Source organism: Propithecus coquereli, unplaced genomic scaffold (assembly GCF_000956105.1).
Source record: "Propithecus coquereli isolate 6110/MARCELLA unplaced genomic scaffold, Pcoq_1.0 Scaffold507, whole genome shotgun sequence".
Lineage (NCBI taxonomy): Eukaryota > Metazoa > Chordata > Mammalia > Primates > Indriidae > Propithecus > Propithecus coquereli.
This window is the reverse complement of record NW_012150919.1, coordinates 1,119,317-1,133,777: the sequence shown is the minus strand read 5'-3', so window position 1 is coordinate 1,133,777 and position 14,461 is coordinate 1,119,317. Positions and strand designations below refer to the sequence as shown.

At 39.6% G+C, this 14,461-nt stretch overlaps 1 protein-coding gene across 1 annotated transcript in view; it reads right to left on the bottom strand.

The window, feature by feature from the left end:
• Positions 1 to 14,461, bottom strand: part of ADAMTSL3 (ADAMTS-like 3) — a 291,707-nt gene that overhangs the window by 104,922 nt on the left and 172,324 nt on the right. Inside the window, exons 10-13 of the mRNA XM_012656530.1 lie at positions 12,346 to 12,457; positions 7,569 to 7,707; positions 5,403 to 5,453; positions 4,514 to 4,718 (exon numbers count right to left, since the gene is read on the bottom strand). Of these exons, the coding sequence (XP_012511984.1) occupies positions 4,514 to 4,718; positions 5,403 to 5,453; positions 7,569 to 7,707; positions 12,346 to 12,457 (507 nt within the window). The remainder of the gene's footprint in view (positions 1 to 4,513; positions 4,719 to 5,402; positions 5,454 to 7,568; positions 7,708 to 12,345; positions 12,458 to 14,461) is intronic.

The window sequence follows — 14,461 nt, the reverse complement described above, 5'->3', positions numbered from 1 at the left end:
GAAGTTACTCTTGCCTATGAATAGAATATTTTCATGTCATATGAAAATCTAGAATATCTTTTCAATTTATCCACATATGTTGGTGAGTATGTATGTGTACATCTATCTTCTTTAATTAATAGACAATATTTAGGACCATTTCAGGTTTACAGAAATATTGAGGAGGTAGTACACAGAGTTCCCATATGTTCTGTCTTCCCCCTCCCGCTTCTTTTCCCCATTATTAACAACTTGCCTTAGTGTGGACAGCTGTTACAATTCATGAACCAATATATCATTATTAACTGAAGTCCAGAGTTCACATTAGTGTTATTGTCAGCTTTTAAAAATTTGTAATTTCTTGCAATTCCTTTTCTTATTCTAAATAAACATTCTTTTGGATACCCAGTATTTGTGTTTTGTAGTCTTTTTTCTTAAAGAGTCACCTCCAATCTGTATAAACTTCAGAGCGCACCAATCCTGGCTCCACCCCTGGGAGGGGCTGAGAGTTCTTCATTACCTTTGGTTACCTGCTACATGACAGGCACTGTCCTGTATATGTGATCTCACTAATCCCTGCAGGTCAGTAGCTTCATTCTCATTTAACAGATAAACAACAAACGGCCCACCACCTAAGAACCTTGCTCGAGGTCCCACAGTTCCTAATAGGCAGAGAGGAATTCCACCCCAGAGCCTCCTGTTGCCACAGCTGTGACCTAGCCACTGCTTTATGGAGCCTGGAGACTCTTCTCAGTCTCTAAATGCTTTGCACCCAACCCTGCTGAGGCCCGGGTATCCTGGGCACCAGTTTCAAAGACATAGTTCAGAGGACATGGGGGCCTTTCTCAGTGTACACACATATCAGAAAGGCAGAACATTGGGAAACCTCTCTCAGTTAATCACGCCACTCTTGAAACCACTGAACAAAAACTATAATGAATTAAGTTTGAGATTAGACCCTGTTTCTGGAAAACTGACTCACCTACCCCCAAATTCATCAATTTGATATATCTATTATCTTGAGAGGCTGTTTTATATTAGCCCAGACAGAAGAAAAAAATCTGCTCAAAGAGAGAGAGAATGAAACAAGGTATAAACTATACTACGACTGGTCAATACAAAAGAGTATTCTCTCCTGCTAAGTAGCCCTTCTGGGAAGCTGGACCCTTACGCCAGCGATGCTGTCAGTGTTTGCAACAGTTCCAGAACTCCTCGGTGGAGCTGAACATATCCTCAATGACAGCAAATCCTCATCACTGAGAATGTATTTGATTTTTGAAGTGAGAAGTATTAAAAGCCAAGTATGGTGAATGAGATGAGCTGGTTTACAACCCTTTGTTCTGACACTGTAAGTCATGGTACAGCCATGAGAGTGACAAAGGGGAGGGTATAAAAGTCTAAAGCCAACGCAAAGCATATGGCTGGGACTTACAAGGGCTGAACTAAAGCTCTGCAGGTTGTAGAAATTACCTTGATTGGGGGCTGAAAAAGTTAACGTCCCTAATGACCGGGTAACAAATCCTTTCATAGCTGAGGAAGTATTCTTTGCTTTCAGCAAAATTCCAAGAGGACTTAATCGAATTGCCAGCTGATAGAACATTAAAAAATAATTTTTGGTGATAGACTATCATATGAATTTTGGCATATAAGTCAGGAGCTCAAAGAACTGAATGACCTTGCTAAAATAAATTCCTTCCATTGCAGCCCATTTACTTACGAGAGCAAGCTTTCCCGGTGTGTATACGCACAACAAACAAAATAAGAAATCAACGGTAAAAATTAACAAAACTATCGCTGAGCACACGTCTCATTCTGGCAATGAATACAGGGACTATTTTTTCAGCTCCACTCACCTTCTATAAAGGCTGATTTCAAATGAAAATGTACTTTTTATGTGTTATCATTATTTACCAAAATTTGAAATATATTTATGTTGTTTTGATTGTGCACTAAAATTAAATTTAACAATAACTCAATTCAGGGGAACATTTTCAATACTTAAAGCTTTTTTTTTTTTTTTTTGAGACAGAGTCTCACTCTTTTGCCCGGGCTAGAGCGAGTGCCGTGGCGTCAGCCTAGCTCACGGCAACCTCAAACTCCTGGGCTCAAGCGATCCTTCTGCCTCAGCCTCCTGAGTAGCTGGGACTAAAGGCATGCGCCACCACGCCCAGCTAATTTTTTCTATATATTTTTAGTTGTCCGACTAATTTCTTTGTATTTTTAGTAGAGACGGGGTCTCACTCTTGCTCAGGCTGGTTTCAAACTCCTGAGCTCAAACGATCCGCCCGCCTCGGCCTCCCAGAGTGCTAGGATTACAGGCGTGAGCCACCGCGCCCGGCCAATACTTAAAGCTTTATGGCCACAGGAAACTAATATAAATTAATTTCAATTACTACACATATTTTTTCATAAGTAGAATAATATTATCAAGAAAATACTTTAAGGCATAAAAATACAAGATATTAGGATAAAATTCTATGGGGAAAGTAGATTGAAAATGTGAGTTCAAAGGGGAAAATATGTACAATTTCCAAATTGTTAAAGAAGAACTTGTTCATGTATTTTTTAAATGAAAGATGGCAAAGGATAGAAATCATCACGGCATTTAGACTCCACTGGATGGAGTTTTTAAAATGTAATACTTCTATTTTAAAACGCCAGCATTCACATGTTGGAAGTTGTATTATTTGTAATTATTTAAATTTGTGATAAGAAATTTTAGATGTCAACCTCAATATATGTGAAGGGGTATGTAATTTTCTAAACTTTTAGTGGGTATATGAACAAAAAAGAATTGATAACTTCTTCCCTAAACAAGTTCGAATGAAGTTTTACAGGGTGATGACATTTAGTCTGAGGATATCAGAAAAGACTAACGTGGATCTTCACCCAGCAAACTCAATTATCCTTCAAGTTCAATTTCAAGAGCTACCTCCTTTCTGAAGCCTTTCCTGGCTCCTTCAGGTACTTTGTGCCCCATGGAAGTAATGGACGCCTGGTACCACTCATGCGCAGTGTTACACTGTATCACAACTGTTTGCATGCAGTCTCTGCAACCGGATTGTAAGCTTTTGGAAGGTAGCATCAAGTTTTATTTACTTCCTAGCATGGTAGCTGACAATAAACAGATGAATAGATACACTAATGCATACACATGATGAACTGAACGTGTAGAGATCACTCAAAAGAGCTACAGAAACTTGAGCCAATTATGTCTCTCTCTCTAGAAAATGAAAAGATTGAGATTAAAATACTAAATACCAATGCTTGCATTTTTCATCCTTGACTAATCCAACTGCACTTTATTTGTTCTGCGGATTTACTCAGCCATCTCTCCAGGAAGGGGAAGACTAAGCTAATCTGACATAAAGTTTTGTCATACCTCTGGGACGTTTTCCTTCTTCTCTTTTTTTTCCCCCACAAACCGACCCCACGATGATTTCCAAAGAGGCTTCCTACCTCTGGTGTTTCCCAGTGTTAGGCTATCTTTCCTCAATTACTTAAAATATATTATTTTCTTCAAAAAAAATTGGAAGCTTCTTAGTAACTACTGGATCAAGGACACACTTCTCAAGTCACACCAGCATTTCCACGGTAACCTTCTAATTCTTAGTCACATGAGTTCTATCTTCAATCTAGATGAATTAGGGGCTTTTTCAACTTCTAGTCACTTCATGTCATTCCTGCCTTTGCTCAGCCACCCCTGCTTGGCCATCTCCCACGGGGATGGTCTCCCCAGGTTCTTGCTTGCTCAAATTCTATCTTCAAGGACGGGTTAAGAACTATAGGGGCAACAAAGACTTTCTGATCGTCTCTGCTTCAACTTCTGTTCCTACCAGATGTACTTAATATTAATTACATAGTAACATTATTATTAATGTCCTTAGGATTAATTATTTTTACCTACATTGATCCTTGTGGTCTCTCTTACATTGTCCTCCAACTGTCGTCTTCTCTTTTTTTTATTTCAGAATATTACAGGGGTACAAACGCTTTGGTTACATAAATTGCCTTTGCACTGCCAAGGTCACAGCTACAACGTGCCCACTCCCAGACAGTACCCACCACACTTGTTAGGTGTGAATTTACCCATCCTTTCCTCCCCCTTCCAGGAAAATCAGCAAGAAAAAAATCAAACCACCCCATTAAAAAGTGGGCAAAGGACATGAAGAAACTTTTCAAAAGAAGACAGACTAATGGCCAACAAACATATGAAAAAACGCTCAACATCTCTAATCACCAGGGAAATGCAAATCAAAACCACAATGAGATATCACTGAACTCCAATGAAAATGGCTTTTATCAAAAAGTCCCAAAACAATAAATGCTGGCATGGAGAGATAGGAACACTCATACGCTGCTGGTGGGACTGCAAACTAGTACAACCTCCAAGGTCTTCTTAAGCCCTTTGGGAGTAGGGACCATGCTCACATGCAACTTTTGTGTCCCCACACTGTAAGGTACTATGTTAGGCACACAGGAAAAACCTTAAAACCTGAGATTTAATTAAAAGTGGCATGTTCTCAAATCTTACCTGAGACCACTCCATGGCGATCCACTTGGGGCAATCGAACAGGTTGCAAGTTTGCATAACCTTGGGTTTGGGCGCATACATGCACTTCCATTCTTCCACCTGCAGTATCTCTCCATGCATGGACTCCTCTACACACACGAAGCTCCGTCTCTGAATCCCTCCTCCACAGGACACGGAACATGCAGTCCAAGGATTATGTTCCCAGCTCAAAAGCAAACAAATAAAAATAAATTATTTATTTGTTGCTTGTTTGTTTCAAGTTTGCAAAGATGGTTGCAAAAAGTATGCCCTCAAAGCTATCAGTTCTGGTTCAGCTGAAAGAGCGCAGGACTTGAAGTCATAAGACTTTACTCTTAACTGCCACAAACTATCTGTAGTCACAAGTACTTAACTCCTCTGAATCTGAGGTTTCTGTCAAATGGGAATAACACACCAGCCCTACTTACCCTTCACAGGGCCATTGTGAGCATTAAATCAATTAAAATACAGAGTGTGAAAGCATCTTTAAACTGCTTCTGAACTATAACATACTAATGGACAATGTTCCTAGAGGATCATAGAAATTCAACCATACTAGTCTTCTAGGAGTGAAAGGGGATTCAAATTTCTGATCAATTGCAACACTTGAGCTTCAGCTATAATCCCCTGGCTGTCCCACATACGCTCACCATCTCTAGTGATGGGAAACATGGCCTTGCCCATCAGAGGCAGCCTAGTTCATCTAATTCTCAGAAAAATACTTCTTATTGTTGAGAGGAAGTATGTTTTCCCTTAGCTCTGCAAAGCATCGGTATCTCTTGTACATTTTAGGCTATTGCTACATATGCCACAGTTCCTTGCAAACTACTCAGAGCAAATTACAAAAAGAAAAAAGAAACATATAACTCACCGAGGAAGAGGCTGGAAGTGGTCATAGGGCATAATCTCTTTAAATCCATCACTACAAATGAAATCATCATGAGAATATCATTTCTAAGTCAATTAATACATTTATTTTTTGATGAATTAATTTTTTATTTCAGAATATTACAGGGGTACGAACGTTTGGTTACATATATTGCCTTTGCCCCACCCAAGTCAGAGCTGCAAGTGTGCCCAACCCCCAGACATTGTGCACCGTACCCATTAGGTGTGAATTTACCCATTCCCTCCTCCCCCTCCCACCTGCCCGATGCCCTGTGGATGTTATTAATACTTCCATATGTGCACGTAAGTGTTGATCAGTTAGTACCAATTTAATGGTGAGTACATGTGGTGCTTGTTTTTCCATTTTTGTGATACTTCACTTAGAAGAATGGGCTCCAGCTCCATCCAGGATAGTACAAGGGGTATTAGTTCATCATTTTTTTTTTTTATGATTAATGTGGAGATCCCTCAAAGAACTCAAAGTAGAACTACTATTTGATCGAGCAATTCCACTACTGGGTATTTACCCAAAGGAAAAAAAGACATTCTATAAAAAAGACATCTGTACTAGGATGTTCACAGCAGCACAATTCGCAATTGCAAAAATGTGGAAACAACCCAGGTGCCCATCAATACATGAGTGGATTAGTAAAATGTGGTATATGTATACCATGGAGTACTACTTAATTAATACATTTATTAATTAACTAATATAAGATTTGACATCCCAAGAGACAGAGCTCTTTTAAATTGAAAACTAAAAATCCTGAGGGTTATCAACCATTTCCCTAAATTCAGCCACCATCTCTTTAATTTTCGAGAACATCTCTGACAAAAACCATCCTCAGTTTTATATGAAAATATAGAAAACAGAACTGGTGGTATATTAATCAAAGGAAAATATTTCTCTCAATTGAGATAAATTTATTCCTCTTATTAATATCATGATTCTGATAAAATATATTAATGATATTAACACACTATCATAATAGTAGAATCCCTAGAAAACCACATTTTTTCACAGAATGTGTCCTTTGAAAGGCCTCTATTAATAACTAGTTCAACCAGGATTACAGGAAAAGGGCAGTTTAGTGGCAGGAAATGAAATCCACCAAGAACGCTTCTTTTCCACTTGCATGCACTGCCCTAGCCAGCTGGCAGGTATCAGGGGATTCTGGGACTTGATACTGTGCTGTTATTTTAAGATATTGCAGTGAAGCCAGGAAACTTCCCCCGGCAATCCAAGTCAGCAGGTACTAAATTATGCAATGGGATATTTCACACATAGCTTTTTTGCTTTGGCATTAAGACTTTTCACTTCCTTGCACAATGCATTATTTACACTAAATTTTTTTTTCTTAAATTTGTTAATTTTTTATTTCAGCATATTACAGGGGTACAAATGTTTAAGTTACTTACATTGCCTTTGCCCCACCCAAGTCAGAGCTTCAAGTGTGTCCATCCCCCAGATGGTGCGCACTGCACCCATTAGGTGTGTATATACCCATCCCCTCCTCCCCGCCACCTGCCCTACACCTGATGAATGTTACTACTATATGTGCTCTTAAGTGTTGATCAGTTAGTACCAATTTGACGGTGAGTACATGTGGTGCTTGTTTCTCCATTCTTGAGATACTTCTCTTAGTAGAATGGATTCCAGCTCTATCCAGGAGTATACAAGAGGTGCTATATCACTACTGTTTTTTGTGGCTGAGTAGAACTCCATGGTATACATATGCCACATTTTCTTAATCCACTCACGTATTGATCAATTTAATGGGAACACTTCAAAAGTCAAAACCTGGTAATGGGTGACCCTGTTGAAAAGCTCAAATGGTGAGTGAGTGACATTTATGACTGGCAGATGGACTAGGCATTGTACTTGGGAGAAGGGATCTTTAAAATTGCATGTGCAGGAGATGCTCAAAAAGGGCTATGTGACAAGACGGAGCTAGACAGAATGACCGCGTTAGTAAAGGTGTCCTAATTCCTATTGACCACGGTTACAAACGTGAACGCAGGTCCTGCCACCAGTGTGTATTCAGACTCAGGAAATGGAAGTGAATAGCACTGGACAAGATTGGTAAGTCTCAGTTGCGGTTGATTTGTTCACGTTTAAAGTAAAACGGGTGTGGACAAGCACACAAACCTTGAGGGGCAGGGGTCCATGCTGCATTCCTTCAGTTTTGGTTTTGGTTTCACATTTTCAGGGTAGTAGTGGCAATAATGGTCAGGAACGACCCTCTTCAAGCGGATGTCCACACATTCCGCGGAATTGAGCTGATAACCTGAGGCAGTGCAAAAGGGAAATCTGAATACTGCAACGGTCTCACATTTACTTGGCAAAGTATGGTTTGCCACATGCTTTTTTCTTTCCTCTTTAAGAAACTTCCCTCAGTGATTCTCAATCCTGGCTGTACAACGGAACCACACGGGAGCTGTTAATATACCAGTACCCCAGTGCCCCATAAGTCAGAAACACTGTGGCTGGGGGCCAGGAAGTCAGTATTTTTAAGAAAAGATTCTCAGGTTCTCCTAAAATGCGAGGCCAAGACGGACAAAGACTGCTTGCACTGACTGTGGTACGCTTAGCATTTGTGACTAAAAAGCTACAACAGACTCCGTTTAAGACACATTTGGCCCTCAGGCGTGGGCTAGGCCAGTTAGTCATTCTCCTCGGTCCATGGGTCCATGTCCCACGTCCTCATTGTCATCACGGCACTGCGCAAGGCCCCTCCCTCATTTCCCTATATTTCCTCTTCTTCCCCCATTGCCACTCCCTTCCGACCCTCCCACCCCGACACCTCTTCTCATTTATTGCTTATATGTCCTTAAACACGCAACCATCCTATGTAATGTCCTGTGTGCGTGTTCTTAACTTGATAAATAATAGTGTGTTTTAAATCTTTTGTTTTCCTGCTTTTCTCCCTCTACATTATGCACTATCCTCGTGCTGGGTTTTGCTGGATTGAATATTTCTTTCATAATGTTTTATCGTTTGCACGCGCAGTTCCGCATTCTACTCATCTGCTGCCCTGGGGCACCTCCAATTCCAACAAACCTTCCAAATGGAGATTTAAGCCTGGTCTATATAGGGAGGAACAAAATCCGTTCCTGTATGTTAGATTCTGACATAACAGGTACATCCCAAATGCTACTATACACCCCACTATCTACCCTCCTCCCTCACAAGCCTGCAAAGAGGAAGGAATGGAAACTTACTCCTGATTCTATTAAATCTGATTTGTCTCTGATGCAAGTGAACATTCTGAATAGATGAGTGCTGTAAATTTAAAAAACAATTCACAAAATGGTGCTTCTATTTCTTGAAAGATGTGATTCAAGGTTTCCTGTCACTATATAAGAGTCATGTGAAGTTAAACTTTTTTTTTTAACAAACAGTAATTTTCCAAAACTAGAATGAGCTCTTCAGAAAAAAAAAATGCCCAAAGCCAAGCTCTCCACCTCAATCAATTGGTCTAACCTAAAAATACATTTAATGTCCTGATTGCTGAGAGGAATCTGATTTTATAAACCACTAGACAGCTTTCTGCAAGACATGGCTTGGATGTAAGCTAAGCGCAGAAGGGCGGACTGGTATGCGTTATAAAAAGCAAGGTCGAAACCACAAGAATGAAAATCCAAATGCAGTCCATAAAATGTTACTTGGGTGCCAGTATGTGCCAGAAATTCTACGCTATCAGATGGCGATGGCAATCTTGGTACTTTCTCCAGACGATCTCAAGTGTCCCACGTCGATGACTAGAGACAGGACCAGGAAAGTCCATCCAAGTACCCTTGGTACCTTAGAGACCAGGGAACTAATTTTCTTGATTATCCAAAAACCTCTGAAATGCCATCCACACAAATCATGTAGATTTCATTACTAATATAATTAAATCTCGGTAATGCTTTCCTTGTGGGTTTTATGCGTGTGTTTTTATTTCCCCCAAACAAGTACAAAATGAGATTACAGCTCCTTGAGTCAGAGAAAATATTTGTTCTAAATGGAAACACACTTCTAAGAGGAGGAGACAGGGAGCATTCAGGTGTTTATAATTTGGGGAGAGACAATTAATTTTTCCTCTTTAATTTTATCACAGCTTAGAGATAACAAAAAGTGAAAGAAGAAAGACAGATGGCCTTTCTATATTATGAGCAAACGTACTGAAATTCTACCAGTGCGCAATGACAGGCACCCCCAAAACACCTAAAATCTCTCTCCTGTGCTTACACCCACTGTTATCTTTGGGGACAATCTCACTGCTAAGTGCTCCCACACACATTTATGGTTCCAGCAGGACTGACTGTATCTTTCCATGGACACTCAAGTATGAGAAACACCTATTCTCCTCCCAAAAATTTAATCAACTGAACTTAGCTGAATCCTACTATAAAATGCACCCCTTGCCCCGGCAGAAAGCTGGTCTTCATCTTATGGGTCCAAAATGGGAATGTCTCTCTGAATAACTGTGTAAGAGCTAAGGAATAAATTAAAAAGAAAGAAATGTTTGAGTTGGGCATGGTGGTGCACACCTATAGTCCCATCTACTTGGGAGGCTGAGGAAGGAGGATTGCTTGAACCCAGGAGTTTGAGTCCAGCCTGGGCAACATAGCAAGATCCTGACTCTAAAAATAAAAATTAAAAAAATGTGAAAAAGAAAGAGATGTTTGGTTTTAGAATAAAAGAGCCCCTGCCATCTCTTTGCTTTCATTTTGGGGTCCACAAGAGAGTCTCATCTTCCCTGGAGCTACGTAGCCCACCAGACTTGAAGGTGATGGGATTCAGCTTTTGGGTGTAAACACACTTGCAGGTATCTGCAGGTATGTCCCACTCACTTCGAGAGCTTTCCATGGTGACCCGAGTTGTGTATGTGTCACATCACCCCTTACCAGGATCACTGAGAACTCCAGGAGGGGGACAGCTAGGGATCTGCATGCCATGCAGAAGCATTTCTGACAAAACTCAGGTTTAGATTCCTACGTAACAGATGCTTCCCAAATGCTCACTAATTGCACGATGCTCCTTGGCATATGTCCTCTCATTTTGTCCCCCACAGTGCTATCAGGGGGAGAGTCTATTTACAGATGAGAAAGTGAGGCTAAAAGACGTCCCAGGGCTGATTAGCAGCACGGCAAAAAGTGAATCCAGATCCTCAAATTCCAACTTCGCTGCTTGCTCCTCTAGGCCATGTAAACTCCGGCAGGCAGATTTTGGAGGACAGGATTGGCCAAGAAGTTTCTGAGGCCTGGGTTTGGAGGCCCAGCTTGCAGTCTCAGTTCCAAACAGGGCTTCATCAAATGTTTTTAAGAATTTTCCTCAGAGCCTGCTGGAGAGTCAGGGACTCAAGTATCTAAGAGCTTTCGCCTCATGAAAATGCTTATAGGCTGGGCACAGTGGGTTGCACCTGTAATCCCAGAATTTTGGGAGGCCAAAGTAGGAGGATTGCTTGAGCCCAGGAGTTTGAGACCAGCCTGGGCAACATAGTGAGACCCCATCTCTACAAAAAATTAAAAAAAAAAAAAATTAGCCAGGCATGGTGGCACATGCCTATAATCCCAGCTACTCATGAAGTTGAGGTAGGAGATGGCTTGAGCCCAGGAATTCGAAGTCGCAGCAAGCTATGGTTGTGCCTCTGCACTCTAGCCCAGGAAACAGAGTAAGACCCTGTCTCTAAACAAATAAATAATGAATAAAATTTAAAAAATAATAAAGATTCTTATAATGCTCAACAAAATTCAGAAGGAATTGAAAATAAACTGAGAATGGTAGAGCTGGCAGGAACCTAAAGATTATTTACCCCACTGTTGTTTTCTTGTATTTATTTTTGTGATTGTGTTCTATTTAAGACAAGAGATAATAGTTTTCCACTTAAGGTAGTAATATTAAATTATTTTTTGCCAGTATCTTTAAGTTGAAAAATGTCCTGTTAAAAGAAAATCCTTAAGTAAATAGTAACACAGGAATAACACAGATATGCAAAAATAGTGGCATTAATATGGCTATAGCTCGTATCCAAAGATACTGCTTTAGAGAGGCGGTGGTTCTCACTCTTGAGTGTGTACCATAACCTCCTGGAGGGTATGCACTGTTTATGAGCCCGTCCTTTACGCCCGTCCTTTAGGACCCGGATGCCAGCTGTACTGCTTACCAGCTGAACAACCCTAAGAACGTTATTCACCCCACCCCCCTGCCCAGCACTAGTTTATAACTATCCATTCTTTGATTTAAAAGATAATTTGAGAAAAAGAGAATCATTTCAACAGTGGCTTTGGCCACCTCCTCATTCGCGCCAGGGAGTCACCGCGTCTCCATATTAAATAGACCATTGTCTTCCACCTGAGCCTGCAAGATGTTTCTTTTGCAGCACATGCGTGGAGCCCCAGATTACACCCATCTCAAAACCTCCCCCAACTACCTATGAAAACTTTGAACTAAGCAGACTGTAAGTAGGACTTTCCCCTCACCGCTTGGTAGGGACCCTTTCTTGTTTTGGTGAGTCGATGCTCTCGCACTGGTGCAGAGATAAGGTAGAAATCTAATGTTGGAACCAACACCCCCATTAACTTCATCAGGCTGACCAAGTCGCTCCACCAAGTCACTTCTCAGTCTTCCATTGAAATTAAAAATAATACATGCTTTAAGGACAATAAAGAGAGATAGGCAGTAACACGTGGAAACACGTTTGTTTCCAGCTTTTTGCTAAAAGTAAAAGGTGTTTTCCAAATCTAGTTTTTCCCGTGTTCAAGAATAAAGGCAAATGATCACATTCATTAACGCCGCTGCATTCCAGGCTGCTGAGTCAGGTGCTGTGTGATTAGACATCTCTAATAACCACGTGGGTTTTAAAATCAGCTTGAAAAACACAGATGCATAACTTCTAACGCTGAGCTCTAAATAATCATGAACGAAGTCTGTGCCTCACCTCCTCCACATGTCACAGTGCAGGGAAAGAAGTCGGTCTGTCTCCACTGATGACTGATGGGCTGGTAAAAGAAGAACTGAACCACACTGTCTTTGGCCACAGTGTACCTGGTCTGGACAGAGAGAACTTTGATAACACATTTGCATACAATGAGCTAGTGCTTTCCACACCTTTCAAAATGAGATGGATATTCTTCCCCTATGTATACACCACACGTCTACCCCAACAAACCATGGTACACGAAGTTTCCAAGGATTTTAAGATGTGATAGCATTTCATTTAGATTTGTCATAAATAGGGGCTCATATGTCTTCAGCAAATCTCCCTGGAGCCATTTTTCTAGATAATTCCATGACTGTAAATGGGTTCACAAAAATGTAGGTGGATGTGTTTGTTTGTTTAACATTTTTTTCTTCCTGAAACATTTAATTTTAATTTTTGTGACAACAGAGATTGTGACTTAATCTGGGTTTGCTTAAAAACATAGCACATAATTGGGATTCTTACATTTTTAATAATATTTTTAAGCAGATCCTCTGTAAAATCCTTCTGAAAGCACAACTGCAGAAACTCAGCTCCAGTGTACACAAGCGCATGGTGTTTACTCATCAACATTCTAGTACCTAAGTAAAAGGGAAGGGCACACTCCTGAGAGTGAATAAGCAACTGCAGACAGAAGTTTACTTTCAGGTGATTTCACTCAGGCAGCAAATCCTCCCCCTACTTTTTTCTTTAATTCCCTAGTGATTGAACCACTGTATGAACTAAGGAAAATTCCCAGAGTGCAGCGCAAAGAGAAAAAGAGAGAAAACAAAAGCTAAGCTCACGGAGGATAGATCCAGCATGCTACTATGGAGTTCAAGATTACATACTTGGAAATTTCCAAGAGAGTAGATTTTAAGTGTTCTCACTACAAAAAAAAAATGTGAGATAATACAGATGTTAATTAGCTCTTTTTAGCCATTCTACAATATAGACATATGTTAAAACATCATGCTGTACACCATAAATACAAGTTTTGTCAATGAAAAAAATTTGACAAGATTAATGTGTTGGAAAAACCTCTGGAAAATGTAATTGGGAAGAAAAACTAAGAAATAAGATTATTATAATAATTATAACAATAAAAATAAATATGATATAAAAAGAATATTCCATACATGAGAAAATATTCATGCTATTTTTAGTGGAAGAAGCCAGTGTACAAAATAATATAGGTTAATTTTTTAAAGGAAATTTTAAAAAAGACTATCAACAAATTGGCTACAATATTTCTAAAAAAATGGTGGAGACAAGAGAGAGAATAACAAAGAGAAACTATTTGATTATATAATTGCTGAGAAATTCCTAGATCATAAGAAAGACAGGAATTTCAGTTAAAAATGCTCATTGAGTTCTAAGGAGACATTTTTACAAATACTACAACAAGGATAAAGAAAAATTCTAAAAGTTATCAGAAAGAATAAAATGATTATAGGTAAAAAAGAGTGAAAATCAGATTGGCATCAGATTTCTCATAAGCAATGCCGGATGTAAGAAAACAAAATCGTATCTTCAAAGTGATGAGAGAAAAGAATTTTGGCTCTAGAATTCTATAACCAAAGTATTAATCAGCAATCAACAATCAATTATCAATCTATAATCAAATTATTGATCACCAATCAGTAAAATAAAAATGTTTTCAGACACAAAGTAAATGACTCTGAAACATCACCACTCAAAGTCACCCATTGGAACAAATAAGAAAAAACTACTAAAGAATGTACTGAACAAGAACTAATACACATACAGAAGAAGTAATGCAGTATAAGAAGCAATGATGATGAAATAAATCAGTAAAGCTTATGAGTAAATCTAAACAAGGGTTTATTAAAAAATAGTTTGATGTATTTGATTATAAAATGGTATAAAAATTCCAGACACGAGATGTGGGTAGAGGGAGGGAGGGGCAGGCTTACGGTGACAGGGTGGGGCCCACACCAGCGTTACAAGTAGAATATGTTGCTAAGAACCTCTGCCTCTGGCTATGGCAAAACTGCTTGCCTCTGATGACTCCTCCGAGTGAGAATAAGTAAAAATGCTGCATAAAATATTTTTAATGTATTTTAAAGCATCG